The 22,011-nt window shown below is 42.1% G+C and overlaps 1 protein-coding gene across 2 annotated transcripts in view; it reads left to right on the top strand.

Moving 5' to 3' along the window:
- The window catches only part of ZFYVE9 (zinc finger FYVE-type containing 9), a 192,900-nt gene that overhangs the window by 110,731 nt on the left and 60,158 nt on the right, over positions 1 to 22,011 (top strand). Inside the window, exons 5-10 of one of the 2 annotated variants that reach the window (XM_044002766.1) lie at positions 10,936 to 11,035; positions 13,671 to 13,847; positions 15,517 to 15,686; positions 16,772 to 16,892; positions 18,047 to 18,169; positions 21,147 to 21,302. In XM_044002766.1, coding sequence (XP_043858701.1) covers positions 10,936 to 11,035; positions 13,671 to 13,847; positions 15,517 to 15,686; positions 16,772 to 16,892; positions 18,047 to 18,169; positions 21,147 to 21,302 — 847 coding nt within the window. The remainder of the gene's footprint in view (positions 1 to 10,935; positions 11,036 to 13,670; positions 13,848 to 15,516; positions 15,687 to 16,771; positions 16,893 to 18,046; positions 18,170 to 21,146; positions 21,303 to 22,011) is intronic. The other variant, XM_044002767.1, reaches the window with a different exon arrangement.

Here is a 22,011-nt window from a genome sequence, read left to right as displayed (position 1 = left end):
GGGCAAGTCACTTAACCCCAATTGCCTCACTAAAAAAAAAAGAAAAAGAAATGATCAACAGAATGCTCTCAGAAAAACCTGGAAAGATTTTCATGAACTGATGCAAAGTGAAATGTACTGTGTACAAAGTAACAGCAGTATTGTAAGATGTTCAGCTGTGAATGACTTGGCTATTCCCAGCAATACAATGATCCAAGACCAACTCTGAAGGGCTTATGATGAAAAATGCGATCCATCTCCTTAACTGATGGTGTCTGAATACACAGATTGAAGCATAATTTTTTTTAGTTTTCTTTTTTGAGGTTTTGTTTGTTTTCTTTCACATCCTGACTAATAGGGAAATGTTTTACTTGACTATACATGCATAATTTATGTTGAATTGGGGAGGGAGGGAGGAAGGAAGGAAGAGAATTTAGAACACAAAGTTTTAAAACTGGATGTTGAAAATTGTTTTTACATGTAATTGGGAAAAAATTCTTTGGAAAAAAAAAAAAAGTAGGGGCAGCTAGGTGGTGCAGTGGATAGAGCACCGGCCCTGGAGTCAGGAGGACCCGAGTTCAAATCCAGCCTCAGACACTTAACACTTACTAGCTGTGTGACCCTGGGAAAGTCACTTAACCCCAATTGCCTCACTTAAAAAAAAAAAGTAAAAAGTAGAGCTTGCACAAAAGCTCAATGGAGAAAGTAATTCCTTAAAAATTAGAACTGGACAAGTGGAAACTAATGATTCCATGAAACATCAAGAAACAATAAATTAAAAGAATGAAAAAATTGAAGAAAATGTAAAATTTCTCACTGGAAAAACAGTTGACCTGTAAAATAGATCTGTGAGAGAGAATTTAAAATTATTGTGCCACCTGAAATCCATGATCCAAAAAAGAGCCTGGACATTGTATTTCAAGAAATCACCAAGAAACAAACAAAACAAACAGCCCTGATATCCCAAAACCAGAGGGTAAAATAGAAATTGAAAGAGTCCATTGGTCACCTACAGAAAGGTATCCCAAAATGAAAACTCCCACAAAAACTATAGGCAAATTCCAGAGCTCTCAGGCCAAGGAGAAAATACTGTAAGAAGCCAGAAAGAAATACCATAGAGCCACAATCAACATTGCACAAGATTTAGCAGCTTCAGTAAAGGACCAAAGAGTTTGGAATATGATATTCTGAAAAGCAAAGGATCTAGGATTACAACCAAGAATTACCCACCCAACAAAACTGAGTATAATCCTTCAGGGGAAAATGGCTATTTAATGAAAGAGAGGTCTTTTAGGCATTCCTAAATGAAAAGTCCAGAGCTGAACAAAAGCTTTGATCTTCAAATAAAAGACTCAAGAGAAACATAAAAAGGTAAACAGAAAAGAGAAAACATAAAAGATTCAATGAAGTTAAATTTTATATTCCTACATGGGAAGATGATACTTGTAAATCATAAATACTTTATCACTGTTAGGGGAATTAGTATGCTTAATGCCCACATAACCTTGTACAACTCACATGACTTTTTACCTTGGCCTCTGTTTTTGCTTCTGTCAAATGAACCTCTGAATGCTGTGAAATCATAGTCAGTTTCTCCTTCTACCTTGGTTGATTATTAGATAATAAAAGTATTATCCTAATTTTATAGATAAGAAAACTGAATTTCCAAAAGATGACAACAGGACTTACCCATGTTAGTTCAGTGAAATTTAACAAACATCCATTCAATGTCTATTCTGCACAAAGCAATATACTAGGTATTGAGCATGCAAAAACAAGGAACTTTCTGTCTACTGATCATATCATTTGTATCAGAACCAAAATCTGAATCCAGAAGAGACCCTAGAGATCATCTAATTCAGCCTTGTTATTTCATAGTCGAGGTAATGGGAGCCTGGAGATGTTATAGGTTCCCCAATTGGTAGCAGCCTAATCAGGATATATGTATAACACTACCACCACCACCACTGCTAGCATTTGTATGTTGCTTTAAGGTTTGCAAAGTGCATTATCTTGGTTCATTTTATCCTCATAACAACGTTTGGGAGATAGATGCTATTATTACCCTTTTTATAGATGAGGAAATCGAGGCAAGTGGAGATTAAAGTGATTTGCTCAGAGTCACTCAGCTAGTACATGTCTGAGGTGGGATTTCAATTCAGGTCTTTTGGACTCCAGTCCATTAAGCCACCTTTACTTTTGGGCAGGCTTGTGAATCAGCAGAGAAATGTGAGAAATCTGTGGCAGGAAGACACACTAAGTCCCAGTTACTCCTTGACCTTGTATCAGTAATACCTGACCATCCATACAACTTAACTAGGCACAATTCACCCCTGCCAGCCTGTCTTGCATTTGATGCATTTCCTTCTGCAAATGTGCCTATTAGAAGCATTTCCTTCTACTTTTTAATAGCCGGTGGCTTTATCTGTGGTTTGTCTTGTCTGATTGCAAGAAAAAGTCCTGCAGAGACAAGGTCACAATCTGCCTTTGTAGACTGATAATTGCTGTCAGAGTAGAGGAAAGTGGAGCAATGAGGGTACAGGGCATCTTGTCTGACCCAGAACTCTGCACACAATGGGGGCTTCCTCAATATTTGTTGAATGAACAACCCTGGCTTTTCACCACTCTGCTTGGAGCTTTAAGGTATCCTTCACCTGTCTTTTTTAAAAAATAAATTTCTTTATTTTATTCTGAACTTAAGGAATAAAACAAGTATTTCCATAGCATAGTGGGATAGAAAACCAGAAGATTGCCTTGAGATTGCTAATCTACTATGTACAATTTGCTAATCCTTTCAAATATACCACCCAGTTATCATGTAAATTTTTTCCCCTTCCTTAACCTTCTAGATGTTATAGGTCTGTGTCTGTCCATATGTGTGTATGTGTATATATATTTATGTATAAATACATACACAGACACACAGTGTACATATATATGTATATCAATGTGTGTGTATATATATATATTTATTTATTTGTGTCAGTTCTTTTTTCTGTATTCAAGCAGCTTCTTCCTTCACAGGATCTTTGTGGCAAATTTGGGTATTTATAATAGAATAATTTTGTTGTTCAAAGTTATTCTTGAAACAATATTGATGTTACTGTATAGAATATTCTCTTGGGGGGGCGGGCAGCTAGGTGGTGCGGTGGATAAAGCACCAGCCCTGGATTCAGGAGGACCTAAGTTCAAATCCAGCCTTAGACACTTGACACTTACTAGCTGTGTGACCCTGGGCAAGTCACTTAACCCCCATTGCCCTGCAAAAGCAAACAAACAAAAAAAACAAAACAAACAAAAAAAGATTCTGTGAAGAATATTCTCTTGGTTCTGCTCATTTTGCTCTTCATTATTCAGTGGCGGTCTCCAGGCTTTTCTAAAATCATTGAGCTCATTGTTTCTTATAGCAGATTAGTATTCCATCATGAACATGTACCACAATTTGTTCAGCCATTTCCCAGTTGAGGGGCCTCCCCATGATTTCCAGTTCTTTGCCACCACAAAGAGAGTGGCTGTAAATATTTTAGAACATGTAGGTTCTTTTCCTTTTTCCCTAATCAACTTGGGAAACAACCCTGAGAGGGGTATTGTTGGGTCAAAGGGTATAGGCAAGTTAATAACTCTTTGGGCATAATTCCATATCTCTTTCCAAAATGGTCAGATCAGCTCACAGATCCACCAACAATGACTTAAGGTCCTGATTTTTCTGTATCTCCTCCAACATTTGTCCTCTTCTATCATTTTAGCCAATCTGATAGGTGTAAAATAATATTTCAAGGTTGCTTTAATTTGCATTTTTCCAATCAGTAATGATTTAGAGCATTTTTTCATATTTTTAATTGTTTTGATTTCTTCATCAGAAAACTGTCTGTTCATATCCTTTGACCATTTAGCAATTGGGGAATGATGCACATTTTTATAGATTTGGCATAGTAATTTATATATTTGAGGCTTGAGACCTTTGAGGAAGGGTCTATAAAATTTTTCCTCCAATTTTTTGCTTTCCTTCTGATTTTGGCTACATATGTTTTATTGTACAAAATCTTTTACTTTAATGTAGTCAAAATTATCCATTTTACATCTTACAATGCTATCTCTTATTTGTTCATAAATTGTTCATGTATGCATAAATCTGATAGGTAATATGTTCCATGTTCTTCAGATTTTCTTATCTCCCTTCAAATTTAAGTCATGTATCCATTTTGACCTTATCTTGGTGAATGGTGTAAGATACCGGTCTATGCCTAATTTTTGCCAGATTGCTTTCCAGTTTTTCCAGCAATTTTGTTTTTGTTTTTGTTTTTACCAAATAATTAATTTTCATCCCCCAAACTTAAGTTTTTACACTTGTTAAACACTATATTCGTTTGCTGCTGTAGATCATATGTCTACTCTGTTCCTTTGATCTACTTTTCTGTTTTAGACAGCACCAGATGGTTTTGATAATTATTGCTTTATAATATGGTTTAAGATCTAGTACTGTAGGGCAGCTGGATGGCACAATGGTTAAAGCACTGGCCCTGGATTCACGAGTACCTGAGTTCAAATCCGGCCTCAGACACTTGACACTTACTGGCTGTGTGACCCTGGGCAAGTCACTTAACCCCCATTGCCCCACCAAAAAAACAAAACAAAAAACAAAACAAACAGAAAAAAAGAGTATATGCCAAAAGAGATAAAAAACAAAAAGGAGAAAGACTGGGGCAGCTAGCTGGCACAGTGGATAGAGCACCAGCCCTGGAGTCAGGAGGACCTGAGTTTAAATGCGGCCTCAGATACTTAACACTCACTAGCCGTGTGACCCTCGGCAAGTCACTTAACCCCAATTGCCTCACCCCCCCCAAAAAAATATAGGTGCTATGGTATTTGCTGCATACAAGTTTAGTATTGATATTGCTTCATTATCTATGGTACTTTTTATCATAATATAGTTTCTCCGTTTATCTCTTTTAATTAAATCTATTTTAGCTTTGATTTTGTCTGATATCATGATTGTTACCCCTGCTTTTTTTGTATTGGCTGAGGTATAACACGTTCTATTATATATTATGTGTATCTCTCATTTTAAAATGCATTTTTTTGTAAGCAGCATATTGTTGGATTTTGTTTTTTGGGGGTTTTTTTGTTTTGTTTTCTTTTTGTTTGGTGAGGCAATTGGGGTTAAGTGACTTGCCTAGGGTCACACAGCTAGAAAGTTGGCAAGTGTCTGAAGCCGGATTTGAACTCAAGTCCTCCTGACTCCAGGGCCGGTGTTTTATCCACTGTGCCACCTAGCTGCCCTGAGCTATACTCCTTTTTTTTGGGGGGGGGGGCTGGGCAATGAGGGTAAAGTGACTTGCCCAGGGTCACACAGCTAGTAAGTGTCAAGTGTCTGAGGCTGGATTTGAACTCAGGTCCTCCTGAATCCAGGGCCGGTATTTTATCCACTGTGCCACCTAGCTGCCCCCTGGATTTTGATTTTTTAATCCATTCTGCTCTCCCTTTCAGTTTTATGGGTGCATTCAACCATTTCGCCTTCAAAGTTACAATTACTCTTTGTATATTTCCCTCCATCCTATTTTTCCTCACTATTACCCTCAGCCTCTCCTATTACCCTATCCCTTCTCTAGTTTCCTTCTAAACATTACTTCCCTTTTTAAAAGAATCTCCCCCTTATCCTCTCCCCTAACCCTCCTAAATCTTAATCTATACACCCTTCTACCCCTACCTCCTTATCCTGTTCCCTAATCCTATTATTTCTTAATAAATTTAGAACTTATACCCCTCTTTAACTCAGATCTAATGAGAGTAGGGTTCCAGCACCACCAGCCCTTCATCTCCACCTCATTCCCCTTTCTCAGTTCTTCTTGTGCTTCATTTGTATAATTGCTTTTCCCCTTTTCCTATACAGTTTTGCTTTTTTAAATTTAAATTTTTTTCAGTTTTGCTTTTAAAATCACCACATATACTCAGCTCATCTCCAACCTCTTTTGAACTACCCAAGTTCTAATGACCATCTTAATAATACAGCTTACATTTCTGTATATGAAAAGTATACAGTTTGACCTTATTGAATCCCTTGTTATTGGTTGTTGCTGTTTACTTTATATTTTTCCTAGATTTTATATGTCAAATTTTCTGTTAAGTTCTGGTCTTTTTGTCAGAAAATCCTGAAAGTCTGTCAATTCATTGAAGGTCTTTTTATTATTTTTTTTCATTCAGAATTATACTTAATTTTGCTGGGTAAATTATTTTCGGTCACAGTCCCAGTTCTTTGGCTCTTGATATATAGTATTCCAAAGCCTGCAGGCTTTTAGTGTAGCAGCTGCTAGGTATTGTATAATTCTTTTTTTGTTGTTTTTGTTTTGTTTTGTTTTGTTTTTTTTGTTTAGTGAGGCAGTTGGGGTTAAGTGACCTGCCCAAGGTCACACAGCTAGTAAGTGTTAAGTGTCTGAGGCCAGATTTGAACTCAGGTCCTCCTGAATCCAGGGCCGGTGCTTTATCCACTGTGCCACCTAGCTGCCCTCAGTCTGATTATTCTTATATTTTCTCTTCTTGATCTACAGATAGTTGTTTTTCTTATAAGATGTTTCACATTCTCCTTTTTTCTGCTTTTAAGATCCCGGATCTCTTTTTCTAGTTGGTTTGACTGTCTTTTCATAATTTTCTTGGCTTTCTTGGATTGTTCTAATTTTTCCTCAATCTATCTTACTTGATTTTTAAAGTCCTTTTTATTCTTCCAAGGTTTTTTGGGGCACATGTCCATTTGCTGTTGCTCTTTGGGGTGGAGAGGCTTTTTTTTTTTTTTTTTTTTTTTTGCTTCAGTATCCTTTTCTGAAAACAAATCCAGATCTCCTCCATGCCCATCGTAAGCTGTCTATGGTCGGGTTCTTTCTCCTTTGTTTACTCATTTTTATTTAATTTTAAAATTTTTAGCAGCTTGTTACTATAATCACCTCTAGTCCTGGGGTGTGGGGGATGGTGTCTCTGGCCTCATGTCCTTCTTACTGTTTTTTTCTGAGCTTTGTCCTGAGCCCAACCTTGGCACTCCTTTTTCCTTCTAAGCCACAGCTAGGACCCCCAGCCACACCATGCTGGGAATGCTCTTGGTCTCTGAGGACTCTCCAGTGGCTAGAATCTTCAGTTCTCCCCTCTGGCTTGGCACTGAAACCAGGAACTCAGCTCTCCTGTAAGTGCCCACAGCCAGCAGTGGCCCCACCCTACTGCTTTTGCACTCTGGGCAGCACTTCTGGGCCCGGCATCCCTTGGCAGCAGATGTCTGACCACCACATTGTCCATGAGCTGAGAATTCCTGTGGCTGAGTCTGGGGCTACCTTTCTACCCAGCTGTCCCCAGGGCTTGTTACTTATTGTGGCAGAAATAGCCTGGACGTGGATGCACTTGGCTCAGGCCAACTTCTATCCCTGGAGTCTTTCGTCAGGTCTTCTCCAGTTGTTCCAGGAGAACTACAGCTCTTCCCCAACTCTCGTTTATTTTTTGCTGCTCTGTGTTCACCCTGAGTCTTGTTTGTGGAGGAAATCTGGCAATCTTGGAATTTTCTGGCCTCCTCGGCCATCTTCTCAGAATTCCCACCTGGCTGTCTTAATACAGGATTTGTTTGGGAAACCAAAGTCCAGTGCAAGGAAACAGGGTGTATCCATGCACACATAAAACAAAGCAAGCAAGCTGAGGAGACATACAGTAAGGAAGGGCATCCGAGGAGAATAGAAACAGGGCAGGTGTGCTAGGGCCTGGTGGAAGGGGGCACCAAAACCTAGTAACTGTGGTGGGACCTGGGACAAGTAGGACTAAGCATTAGAGGAGGGAGGGAGGCGCCTGGACCTGGAAACTGCTACTAATTCCTGTGAGTCAGGGGAGGGCAGCTGCCTGCCCAGTCATTAGCCAGCTGGCAGTCAAATTCCCTAACTCAACAAGGGGCAAATTTCTCCTCATCTTGTTTGGACAGGGTGATTTGGGATTTGAGCTTCTGAAGTCCTTATACCTGGGAGCACAGGCTAATCAATTCAGTGGACAAATTTTAAGCACCTATTATGTACAGAGCCTAGTTCTAGCTGCAGGGTCTAAAAGATGAAACATAAAATTACAAATCCTTTGCCTTCCACTGGGCTTAAAATCTGGAGGAGGACAGAGGCATGTGTATAAATAACTATAACCTAAGTTCAAATATGGTTGAGTACAAAGGAAAAGCGAAACAATGAATGTCAGCATATGAGTGCATTTTTTGTTTTTGTTTTTGTTTTAGTGAGGCAATTGGGGTTAAGTGACTTGCCCAGGGTCACACAGCTAGTAAGTGTTATGTGTCTAAGGCTGGATTTGAACTTGGGTACTCCTGACCCCAGAGCCTGTGCTCTATCCACTGCGCCACCTAGCTGCCCCCATATGAGTGCATTTTTAACTGAGTACACTAATTACCTTGACCTTCTTGAGCTCCCCACTTATCCAGGTAACCAAGAAGAGCTGCATTGACTAAGGAGCATATTTGCTTGACAATCCTTTGTTGTGACCAGAGTAAAACTAGCTGGCCAATTAGTAACTGAAGCCAGTTAAGCTCATACCAACTTTGACACAGATCCTGGGCCCTTTGGTGGTGGTGTTTATGGACCCTTGAGACATCTGTATCTTCAAAGACTTAGCTGACTGCAAATGACACAGAGATGCCCCTGACTTTGGTTATGGGGCTTTCAGAGTTAGCCTGTTTTTGGAGAGATTGCCTTATCAAAACATCTCCTAATCAAGTTTTGAATGAACTGCTTATCACCAAGGATTCCTTCTGATCTGTGTATCAGAGGTCACATCCTGGACCCTGGAATTCCTCATTCCCCCTCCCCTTGGGAATGGAACCCACTGACTCATTACTAGCTAACCCACCTTTCCAAATTCCAAAACTCCATACCTGTCTTTGTTTAAAATGTATATAACCCACAGTCTGTTACCTGGTGTCCTATTCCGCATAGACCGGACACTATCCATGCAGCATGTTGGAATTTTTTTTCTTTTCCTCCCTGTTTAATGTCTTTTTATTGTTTCCTTCCCTTTTAGGAAAAGGAGATTTAAATCTCAAGAACTGGCCTTTGTGTTCCCTGAAGGATTTGGCTTTAGTGTTCTCTGGTCTTCCCTTTTGGGGAAAGAGAGACCTAAATTCCATTTAGCAAACATTTGTCTTGGTTTATAGCAGGAAAGATTGGAGACATGAGGGATCTCTTGTTGGAGGAATCAAGGAAGATTTCTTGGTGGAGATGACACCTGAGCTGGGGTTTCCAGAGACACAACTGTGCAGAACTTGTTTTAGGCATGGGAGGCAATATTTGCAAATTTACAGCTATGTGAGAGGCCACCTTGACATTGGGCACAAGCCTATAGGCCATTGTGATTATAGCAGAGGGTGTACGGGGGAGAGGAGACTGATTGGAACTAGATTGGGGGGATCTTGAAGGCCAGGCAGAAGGTGAGTGTTATTGGTAAGCGTTAGAGCTCTTGAAGGTTATTTTGGTAGTCTAGGTGAGCAGTCATGAGGGTTTTGACTTGGTCTTGTTGGGACCACCATCATCTTTCTAGGCTCTTAGGTTCATGAGCTGGAAGTCATTAACTCCCACTCTTCTTCACCTTTCACATCCAGTCAGTTGGCAGATTTTTTAGTTTCTGCCTCCATGATCTCTCCCACAGGTCTCTCGTTCCCTATACATGGCCAGTACTTGAGTTCTGCCATTCACCCCCTCTTACCTCCATTACTGCCCTGCCCTCCAGGGGAATAAATACGAGCTCCATAAAGGCAGCGACTATTTCATCCGTGTCTCCCTGTTGGTGGAGTAGTTGTGGAGATTCCTGAGCTGGCCCCTCCAAAAGACTCCTAGACTAGATCCTGTGTGTCCTGATTTTAGGAAACCTGATACCTAGTCAGGGGATCCAGAACCAGACATGCATAACCAGAGCACAGGAAGGGATGTTCTCGCTTAGATCCCTTGACTACATTACTTTTCCCAAGAGAAATGCTGGAAGCCTGGATTCTCCTATATGATCAAGTTAATTGGGATATTGCCCACTGTTTGAACTAACGGATGTGCTAGGTGGCCATTCTTTCAAATGCTAGTTTTAAGTGCCTGCTATTGGCAAATCACTGTGGGTGATACAGGGATAATGGGTCCATCTTCATGTGTTCTCTTCCTCATGTTGCCTGGAGCACTTTGTCTAACCTTTAAGGAGGCAGGGGGACTCAGTCCACCTGCACCAGCTCCGTTGTGAGCTTCTTGAAAGCAGGTACTGTTGTTTGTTGGCACTGTGTTTTACACACTGGAGGTACTTAATCGAGGTGTGTGGAATTGATTTACATGCATGCATGCTTGTGTGCTTGAGTGTGTGCTCTCTCTCTCTCTCTCTCTCTCTCTCTCTCTCTCTCCCTCTCTCTCTCTCCCTCTCTCTCTCTCCCTCTCTCTCTCTCTCTCCCTCTCCCTCTCCCTCTCCCTCTCCCTCCCTCCCTCCCTCCCTCTCTCTCTCTCTTTGCGTCTGTCTTGTTTCTCTGTCTCTTTGTCTCTTTTCCACCATGTCTCTGTATCTTTAAGTCTATCTCTCTGTTTCTCTCTCTCTCCCCTCTCCTTCCCTTCCTCTGTCTGTCTGGATGACTGTATGTGTCTGTCTCTCTCATGCACACATATACACATACTCACTAACTGGAATGCTGAGGAGAGTTAGAGAAATAGAGTACTGTACAAGACCATTGGCAAGTCATCCTTTTCAGCAGACCTTTTCATTTTCTTTGCTGTTGACATCTGGGGTCATCCTAATCATAGGATTTCAGAGCTGTGCCAATTGATTGATCACTTCATGCTTGGGACTGGCCTCTTGGTTTGAATTTCTTCTTTGGTTGTTTAGTGCTCCAGTTAAAACTTGTGCCCAGCTCCTCATTGTTCTCTGTGCTTTGGGTGATTCTGAGTAATCTGGAGCATTTTCTCTTTGCCACAGGTTTTCTGTGCTGCATGTTGTAGCCTGAAGTGCAAGTTGCTATATATGGAGAGAAAGGAAGCCAGAGTGTGTGTGATCTGCCATTCCGTGCTCATGAATGGTGAGTGTTAATTAGGAGAGGGCCGAGTCTACAGGGATGAAGAGAGGACCGGAGAGGCTTCGTGCAAACATTACTCTTTCTTCTTGCCCTTTTAGATTTTTTTTTAACAAGTAGGTTGCCTTTTTAAAATGTCTTGAATTTAGTTGGGGAAATTGAGTTAAATGCCTTCATTTGAAATGTGTGTTGAAAACTTAGACTCTCTCTCTTCAGTACAACAGTAAAGGCTAAAACCAGGTAAGTGTTACTAAGAAAGACAGAATTGGTTGTACTCACAATCTACTGCAGGATTGAGCATTTGGAAAGGTGTTTGTTTTCCTGTGGAAAGGGAGTGGGGATGGAAAACGTGATTCTCTTTTGAAATGGGGAGGCTATTCCGTACAACTGGGTGCTTTTGAGGGCTGCTGCTCATTCCCTTTGCCAGGGGAAGGGCAAGGGTATTCATCATGAGAAGCCCTCTTCTTGTTCTTTATTATTTTAAAATAAGTAAATGTTCCAACATTCAGGAACAAATGGAATACTGGTTTTTAAAGGTTTAGCCCTCTTAGCATTTTGACTTGTTATAATCAAAGTGATTGTGGAATTATATTATTCCATCGCATAAGTATGTGGCTGGGGGAGTGTGCATATTGGGTTAAATATAGCCAATACAGTCTTCATCCTGTGGGGTTGGACAAGGGACCTACACACACTTCAGTTAAAAACCTTAAGTGTTCTTGTAAAGAGGTACAATACAGTTGATCAGACTATAATGTTTTCCCTCTGAAAGCCTCCCTGTACTGTTGCCAAAATGAATCCTAAGAGGCTCGAGTGCCGGTGAGCATGCGGGGCAGGGTCCCTGCCTATGCCACAGTGTAGCATCCCCCAGAAGCTGACGTTTCTCTGCTCCGGGCCCCTCCTGCTCTGTCTCTGTCTGCATCGCCCACCCATTGTGATGTTTTCTGGTGCTGGCCTGTGAACCGATTGCATGCTAAGTTAGTCTGAGCAGTTCTCATCTCCTATGATCCACTCAGTTTCCTTCCACTTTTCAATTCTTGTAACTGAGCAGACATTCATCATGTGCTCCCCTTTTAGGGGCCGTTGATTTTTATTTCATTGCTTCCATTTTCCTTCCCTGGCACTGGGCCACAGACACGAGTGGCCAGCTTAATTACAGTGCCTGGCACCTCCTTGGCCGTATACTGTTTTCTACCTCAGTAGCTGTTTTTGACTTGGCACAGCCCAAGATGAAGGAAATGATAGAGGGTTCATAGGCAAGTCTTACTTTGTGTTAAGCCAAGGAGGCCCCTCCAAAGGGCATCCTTAGGGTTACCCACTTGTCCTGGTTTTTTAAGCATCTCTCCTCTCGCATGGCTTGGCCAAGTCTTTTCCTTAATATTTAATTTGGTGCTTTTCAGTGTTCCCTCTCTATGCCATCTCTCCCCCCACCTCCTACCCCTACCCCCTTCTCCTTTTCTCTTATCCCTATGAACTTCACACAGGGTTCTGAGACCCTCTCCTGGTACTGGCCTGCCGCTGCCACCTGAAGTAGCTAGCATCCAGAATCTTGTGGCTTTTCCCTCTGACACGGGGTGGGTGGTTTTTGAGTTTGAAGGCACTTCCCAACACTTGTTATTCTGCCTGTTTCTGCTCATGTGGTAATCGTGCTACTGTCTCTAAGGTTTAATAGTCAGCCCTAGAACTTAAGCACTGGAGAGAACGGGAGACATCATGGAGCTCAGGGCCTTCATTTGGGGGCCAAGCCAATACCTCCCATTTCTCTAGCTCTTATTCTCCAATTAAAGGGATCATGTATGTATTACAGAGGAATTGATCTAATGATACTGATCCCTGGCAGTTAGATAGGATCTTAAAGTTTACTAAGCACTTTATATACATTTTCTCCTTGGAGTACATTCATTTCCCTTATGGTCACTTTGAATACATTTACTTGTGTATGCTGCGGCACATTTCATGTTCATTCATTGGCACTCATCTATGGATGAGTCATGTGCTTTGGGACAAGACGAAAATATAACAGTAGCTATTAATGATCCCTCCTTGTATTACTAGGTGGAGATGTTTGTATATAAAGCTAAACCAGAGCATCTCTACAGAGTGTCTGCTTAATCTCAGGCCTGGGAGTTTTTCAGATGAGATCTTTACACACATACCCACCCCACTCCCCACCCCAAAAGAATTTAGAAGTTTATTAGACTGAAACTAAAACTCATGCACTGGAATTAATTACAGCGCATAAACCCCCAGATTTGAATTTTTGGTAGAACATTATCTAAATACTTTAAATGTAAAGAAAAGAACAAAATATGTTAATTCACTTAAAAAACCTGTTAGTTACTTGATGTTTAATTTCCTTTAAAAGGAAATTATATTCCTTTTTGAAAGAAACAAATGACTTAGGCATGATCTTAAGAATGGAATATAAACCCAGCTAGAAAAAGATTCCTGTCATTTTTACTTGCTTCTACTAAGTAACAGTTTACCTAGCTGAATTTTTCCTTTGTTAAGCAGAATTCCCTATTTCCTTAATACCTTTATCGCAAGGAAGAAGGCTTTGCCATGAGTGTTAAGCAGGAGCAGATCTTGGTATCCCTATTTTACAATCCATTCACATTGATTGTGTCTGTATTTGCTTTAGCTCAAGCCTGGGAGAACATGATGAGTGCCTCAAGCCAGAGCCCTAACCCTAACAATCCTGCTGAGTACTGTTCTACTATCCCTCCCTTGCAGCAAGCTCAGGCCTCAGGAGCACTGAGCTCTCCACCTCCCACTGTGATGGTGCCTGTGGGAGTTTTAAAGCACCCCGGAGCAGAAGGTAGGGGACTGCACACTCTTCTCTCTCTTTCTCACTCGGTTTTCCCCTCCTTCTCCACGTCCCTCTGCAAAGGGGCCGACATGCTTTGGTGGCACCCATTTTTTAAATGCTACCGATAGATCACTTTGGGTGGGAGCTAAGTAGAAGAAGTTGAGAATCGTGTTGATACTTTCTGGGCTGTAGACCATGGTGTTGTGCTGCCTGACCTTCTGGTGACACCCTTACTGAACTACCCTTGGGGAGCAGAGTCTCTGCCAGTCCTGTTCTTGAAAGATGTGGGTGTAGAATATTTCTGTTCAGGGTTCCTCTCCTAGTCCCTTCTTTGTGCCCTTTATAAGAGCTAGGAAGGACCTCATAGGACACAGAACTCCTGGCCCTCCCCTGACCAGTCCTATGATGTCTCCTTCTCTTCCTTCAGATTTGTAACAATATCTAAACAGCATCTACTCACCTCATGCTTAGCCTAACTTTTAAATTGGGGGTGTCACATGACAAATACAGAATGCACAGGCTTGCAGCTCAGTTTGGGTGACACGTTCACATCAGTGATGTCTGTAGAGTACTTTGAGATTGCCAGTTAAAGATAATTTACAAGTTCCAAGAGTTATTAATAATAGTAATGATAGAAATAACAACTATATGTTTCTCTTTAATGATCTTATTGTCAGGGAGATTTATTTTTCCTGATAGTCATTTTAATGTTTTCTTCCTTTTCTCTGAGTAGTGCCCCCTTCTGTCTAAGTAACTCTTCCTGCCCCACTTTGACGAGCAGAGACTTCTAACTCACTGACTGATCATACTCTTCCCATCTCCCTTTACTGTCAGACCATCACTTGGCCATAATGCCTTTATTTTTTGGTTTGAGATTTCTTTCTTAAAACCAGTGATCCCTTTATTTCATTTGCCACTTTGGGGATGGGGAGGTAGGGGTTTCTCTTGCCCAGATTCATTCTTGTTTTGACTGTTAATTGGTTTGAATGTTTCCAGAGTTGGAGTAAAGGTCCAGTCCCTGCAGAGTCAGAAAAAGGGCTAACCTTCTCCCTATTCCATATAATAATGCCATTTACTTCTTCATTTCCAGTTTGCCCCAGGAATCTAGTCCACTCTCTTGCCAGCTCTTATACTTTGGTTTCTCCTCTTGCTGTTCTAATCAGTAGGGCCTCTCCAGCATTCTTCCATGCATCTTTCTGGCTCTTTTTTAATCACATCCATTTCCTAGATATTCATGTGCCAGGGAGACAACCTTTTATTTCCTGGAGCTGTTGAAGGTCTATGGCCACATTCCCCCTACTATTCATTCATTTCCTAGGAGCTTTCTACATGTACTTATTTTGGACCTCTTCTGTTCTTCCTCAGTTTTTTTGGTCAGCAAATTGTGTCAGTGATTGTGATTCTATGGCAGGGGGATGTGAGAGCCCCTGATGTGTGTCACACGTTTGAACTCCCCTGATGTGCTGTGGAAGTAAGAGCGGGACGCTATTTAAAAGCAGCTGTTCGTTATTGTTGCTTTTAACCCCATTAATGGGGAATTAGGATTCTTAGATTCCAAAGACAGTTATACCCATAGTCATGTCTGCATACCTGGATTGGGTGACCCTTCGAATTGGTGACATTCAGGACTCACTGTGCTGTCATATTGATGCTTCTTTTATTTTTCTGGCCCCTTAAGTGGCTCAGCCCCGAGAGCAAAGGAGAGTGTGGTTTGCTGATGGGATCTTACCTAATGGGGAAGTTGCCGACGCAGCCAAATTAACAGTGAGTGGTCCTTCTTCCACGGGAGCCTTGGCTGTGTCGCATGACCCAGCTCAGCCAGTGAGCAGCAGTCCACTGGCAGCAGAGGTAAGAGAACTCATCAGTCTCAACACTGTGTCTCTAAGCTGGAAGGGGCTACTGATGTCATTTACACAGGACTCCCCTCAACACCAGCCCCTGTTTGAAGACTTCTATGGGTTGGAGCAGCTCTGATTGTTAGAATGTTCCACTGTCTTATTCTCCAATCAGCACTTAGGTACCATCCGACCACTACCTCCACTTCTGCCTTTGGGAGGCGAGAAGAGCATCCTCTAGATTTTCTACTTCTCTGATGTTTTCTTATCTAATATGAGAGACAGAGAGAATGCTGTTGGAAAGAGCACTGCACTCTAGCTCTGCCACTAAACCCGGTTGGGACCAGTCAGTTTCTTGAGAGTCTCAGTTTTCTCATTTGTAACACTGAAGGGATTGCAGTAGCTAGTCTAGAAGAACCATTCCTGTTCTAGAAAATTCTGTGGCTCTGCAGGGCATTATAAAGCAAATAGAAATACAGTATATGAAACATTATTTATTTGTACAGTAGGTTTGGAAGAGAGATAAGTATCTTGAGTACTTGTCATATTCTATCCATAATTCATCTCAGCAAGTATTTATTACTCTGTGTGTGTGTGTTTATATTTAAAATTCACTGCGCTTGGTAGTGGGAATGTTAGGGTGAAAACAGGTATGGTCCTTGCAGGCCTTCTGGTTTAGGAAGGGAGACAAAACAAATAAAGAGAAAATTACACTATGTTATAATATGACAGTGCAAAGGGGAGAGGTCTGAGCATAGGGTTAAGCCTTTCCAACCTCACATAGCAGTCTCCAGGGCACTCTGTGCTTTAGTATGGAATAGTGTATGTTATCTATTTCTCTTGGTGTCTTATCTTCCTGCTGTACTGGAAGCTCAGGGAAAGTAGGGATCATGTCTCAATTCAACATTTCATCTTCTCCAAGTACCTAAGTAGGGCATTGCACCTAGTAGGTTCTTATTCAATAGGTGCTTACCAAATGTTTATTATGTGTTAAAGAAAGAGTATTGAAAGGCTATCAGATTCCCATTGGGCTCTCCTTATTATATTCTACCCAAGTCTTGAATTCTCTTTAATGTTATATACACTTGCCTTTTGTAGACTGATATTTCTTCATTCTCGGGGAGTATAACTCAGGTGGGAAGTCCTGTTGGAAGCGCAATGAATCTAATTCCAGAAGATGGCCTCCCTCCCATCCTCATTTCTACTGGGGTCAAAGGAGGTGAGTGGCACTGAGGGGTTAAATAACTTCATTTTCTACTGGTGACTAAGCTGACTGAACACAGGATCCAGGATTCTCCAATGCCATCGACAGAGTCCTACACAGTCCCTGCTCCCTGTGGTCCCCCATATCCCCAACTGCTCTAAAAGTTTTTCTTCTCTTTCTAGTTGGTTAGAGCACACTTTTCTGTATATATAGTGTGAAAATTATTTAAGTATTTCAGAATACATCTTATTAGAATTATCAGTACACTTAAGAATAACTTTCTTCACTCTCCCTTCCCCCAAAATAGCATAGATTCTCTTTTTCTTTGACAGTCCTACAGGAGGGCAGTGATGGTTGGCCACTATTGATATTGGGAGTTCTCTCTCAAACCACCCTAAATAAAAGAGTCTTGACATTTGGGGTCTGATCCAGTTATCATAATAATGAACATTTACTGTCACTAAAATATTTTACGGGAGGATGCCAGGCACCCCTAAAAGGCCACTTTTGACGGTACAGTTCAGATAAATTTGCTTCCTTGTGGACAGATGTCCACCACCACCTACAGCCACAAGTAAAGTGGTTTGATCCCGCCTTCTTAATATGCTGCTAAGCAGAGTTCCCTTTCTTCTGTTGCCAGTGATTCCCTTGTACCATGGAACGAGTCAGCCAGTTTGGAGCTTAACTTCACAGTCTGAATGTAGCTCATGCTGCCCTGGTTTCCTAGTATGAGAGCTTCTAGCTGAGGGATAGCTCTGTTGCTCGAGATCATAGAGGATAATGATATTGGGAGCTTTGAAAAGTATCAATTTATCCATTTTCTGAAGCTAAAACTGGAGTTAGCAGAGCATCTTGAGTTGGACCTGGTGCCAGAATTGCTTTTGTGACTAAATTTTTTTAAATGTTGGTCTTCAAACATATATGTGAAACTATTCAGACTGGGTAATTTCTGATAAAGGAAGAAGAGACTAGGATCTTTGGCACAAACCATTCTGAGGTAGGAGGCTGGGTAAAACCAAATGCCTTTTTCCCCCTCCGATTGGCTTAGTTAGATTTTAAAGAGACTGTTTGAGCAGGTGGCTACTTTTCCATGTGTGGCCCCACCCCTGGAACTTACCCCTTCCAGTCTACTCTCTTCTCATTCTCTCTCTCTCTCTTTCTCTTTGAAGATTATGCTGTGGAGGAGCGCCCTTCCCAGATCTCTGTAATGCAGCAGCTGGAGGATGGTGGCCCTGACCCACTGGTGTTTGTTTTAAATGCAAATTTGCTGTCAATGGTTAAAATTGTTAATTGTAAGTAGTGGGTTTTTCTTCCACACATTTCTTTTTCTTTTTCTTTTTTTTGGTGAGGCAATTGGGGTTAAATGACTTTCCCAGGGTCACACAGCTAGTAAGTGTCAAGTGTCTGAGGCCGGATTTGAACTCAGGTCCTCCTGAATCCAGGGCTGGTACTCTATCCTCTTCCACACGTTTCTTAAAGTATAGTGAGCTAAGCTTTACAGAAGCATTGATTGTAAATACAGTATTCACATCAGTAACTTCTGGAAGTTGAACATAGAAATTGTTTGGTGTGTTAAGGAGCAGGTGACGGGCTGGAGGCAGAAGACCTGGCCATTCAACTCATCATGTGGTCTTTGGCAAATCTTGTAATGTCCTTGAGCTCCAAATTTCTCATCACTTGGACAGGGATAATAATATTTCCATCCAGAATGGCTTAGACACATTTAAGCTCTGACACATTTAAGTTTACATGGTGATTTCCTCAAAGTGACCCTGAGATTGAGCAAGCATTTATTAAGCACCAACTGCATAGGCACTGGAGGGAACAGCGACAGTATTTGTCCTCCAGGAGTTTATAGATAAAATAGGGAGCTAAAGAAGGAGTCTGAGGGCCTGGGGAGAGCCAGGCATGATGAATAGAGATCAGGGCAAGCTCTGAGAAGGTTCTAGTTTCTAGCCATTCAGCTGGGCAGGATGTGAAGCATTGTCTGGGAGGGGCTAGATATATCAGTCAGTCCCTTTACCCACCAGTCAAGATAACCCAGTCTGGGAGCGCAGGGACAAGTCTGGAGGTGGGTGTCTGGAGGGTTGCTGTTCTACCAGGTGGCCCCTAGTTTTCTAGTGAATGCCTGCCCTGTCAGGTATACAGCAGGACAGTATGGATGATGCCCCATTTGGTAGACAAGGAAACATAGTCTTAGAGCCTGTGATGTGCCCAGGATCACCCAGATATTCAGTGTCGTTTTTCAGGTTCAAACACTGCTCTTGTTAGACATTACATTCTGCCACGTAGGGCAGCATGGTGTAAACTGAGTAAAATAATCAGGACGTTGGAAGGGGAGTCCCTTGCCCAGGCCCATGATACCCACCGTGCTAGCTCACCTTTCTCTAAGGGATGCCAAGTGCTTTCCTCACTGTACCGTGGTATAGAGAGGCGACTAAGACCCAGGGAAGGCAGTGACTTTCCAAGGGTCAGTGCCAGACCTGCAGCTCATGGTGGAGCCATAGGTAGGTGGCAACAGAAGCCTGGTGGAATTGTGTCTTCTGCTCTCCAGGCTGGTGTGGGGAATAAAAGAGGGTTCTGGGCCCAAGGTGAGAGCAAGAGTTCTGAGAGCCCTGAGAGGATGGTTCTTGGCTCCTCCTCTTGTTTTGGCCCTGCTATCTATAGAAACCCTGGCTCTAAACCCTCTGCATTACCTCAGAGCCCTGGGATTTCCTCAGGTTGCCTCCAGCTCACCCAGCAGCTTCTCTCCTGCCTATTCAAAGTGTAGGGTTCAGAGCTGGAAGAGACCAGAAAGGTTCTTTGTCCAACCCTGCATTTTATAGACAAGGGAACTAAGTCCCCGAGAAGCAGCTTCTCCAGGATCACACCCGGAAGAAGAGTTCACAGTTTAAACTCAGTGCTCTTTCTGCCATGTGACACATCTTCGTTGTTCTTCCAAGCCCTGAGATCTTCTGAGATCAGATGACACAGTCTTTTGAGCTTTATTTCTCCGTGCTTGGCTCAGTGCGTCATCTTACACTTAGGAAATAATTGCCAGAGAACTCCTTTGATTGAAAGAATTTGGGAATGAGGGGCTTTGGATCCTTAGCTAGTTTGTAGATAAAACTGCTTCCTTTCCCCAAGTAGACTCCAGGTATCTTTACTTGGAACTGCTTTATGTGGATGTCCTCACAGGAGAGGACAGAAATTGCTTTTTCAGAATGTGGCCTATTTTTTTGTTTTCATCTTAGCTCAGGAGCCTCATTTTGCTGGAGTCATCTGGTAAATGTAATTAGCAGTGAAAATTAACTTTTGAGTCTTAGGCTGCGTGTATTCAAATAATATTCATAGACTTTTAATGCTGGGAGGAATTTCAGAAATGATCTAGTCCAGTCGCCATATTCTACAGAGGCAGAAACGCTATCATCATTCACTAGTGCCCAGAGATCTAAGACAGCATTTCATGTCATTTCCTGTAGTTGTCATCCAGACTCACTAAATGTTCCCTTGCACTATAGTATTGAGTTGTGGTCATAACTAGTTTTCTGAAGTAAGCACAGAACTTTTTTGCAGGCTCATAAAAATGTCTTCCTTGTAGGGTGTACCATGAAGCCAAAGTAATAAAGTCAGCTTCTGTATTAATAATGTTTATTAAATCATTGTTGCTCCCAGGAAAGTGGCTTCTCCTAGGAGGAGGGTGGCCTGTGTGTGGCACTTTGTGGATTCTGGCATTAGAATTCAGGAATTGGGCTGCTTCTGCCTGGCCCCTGAGATCCAGCTGAGGGGCTATGGGGGAAGTGGCCTACTAGTGCAAGGACACATCCCCCCAGCTTGGGTTTGGGTCCAGATGAAGTTGCTTTCCCATCACTGCAGGCACCAGGTCAGAGTTAGGAGCCCACTTCTGGCTATGGCCATGGAGAGTCCTGCTTCATCTGTGGGCTGGGTCAGATGCTACCCAAGGATTCTCCCCTCCTCCTAAGATTCTGAGGTCTTCATTTATTTTCTTCTAATAATTTCTTTCAGAGCTTTCTTTGCTAATTTGTCAGTTGCCTTTGCTTCCTTTTCAGTTGTCTCTGATCTTTCCCAGAGTCAGCAGGGTCACAGCGTGCCTATTCTGATTGTGCCGTAGAAAGTAGTTATGATACAATCAGTTCCACTGTACAGAGGCAGCAGAGCCATTCCCTTTTCTGTCTCACTTTCCCTGTGTTTGGGCCTGGGGACAGGAGCAGGGGAGGTAGAGAGAGGGAAAGCTTGAATCTCTTGCTGACATTTGTATTCCATCCATAGATGTGAACAGGAAGTGCTGGTGCTTCACCACAAAGGGCATGCATGCAGTGGGACAGTCTGAGGTTGTGATCCTTCTTCAGTGTTTGCCTGATGAAAAGTGTCTGCCCAAGGACATCTTCAGTCACTTCGTGCAGCTCTATCGCGATGCGCTAGCAGGTAGGCATGAGCTCCATTGCGATGCCCTGGCAGGTAGGTGTGCTTTCTAGGGCAACTGCTGGCCCTGGTGCAGGCCTTGTGGAGATGATACGAGCTGACCCATGGATTGCAGTCAACCTTGTGTGCGTCCAGAGAGTCTGGGGCTGTTGCTTCAGACTTCAAGGTCGATGGCAAGGCTGAACTTGGTGTGACTCTAAGTCACTTCCATATATTAATTAGCAGTTGACTCCCGGTGGTTATTATCCTTTTTAGAAAACTACTTGAACTATAATTACGGTTCAGGAAGTGCCTTTTTAAGAAATTATTCTATTGCTGAGCAGGCATTTTCATTTGAAATCTCATCCCCAGGCTCTTTTAGCGCTAGAAAGGACTTATAAAATAGAATTCTAGTCTGAAGAGGGTTATTTCTTGTGTCTTTCAAACCTTAAGTTGAAATATTACATAATATTACATAAGAGCATGCATATAAACCTGTTTTCTGGGCATACAACAAAGAGATTTTGGAGACTTAATTTAAAATGTTTTATGTTTGCCCAAGGCATCGCTATTTTTTGTATATTTACTTATTTAGAATTTTCCCACCTTACATGTAAAAACACATTGTAAGGGGCGGCTAGGTGGCGCAGTGGATGAAGCACCGGCCCTGGATTCAGGAGGACCTGAGTTCAAATCTGGCCTCAGACACTTGACACTTACTAGCTGTGTGACC

Source organism: Dromiciops gliroides, chromosome 4 (assembly GCF_019393635.1).
Source record: "Dromiciops gliroides isolate mDroGli1 chromosome 4, mDroGli1.pri, whole genome shotgun sequence".
Lineage (NCBI taxonomy): Eukaryota > Metazoa > Chordata > Mammalia > Microbiotheria > Microbiotheriidae > Dromiciops > Dromiciops gliroides.
This window is presented reverse-complemented; position numbering and strand designations above follow the sequence as displayed.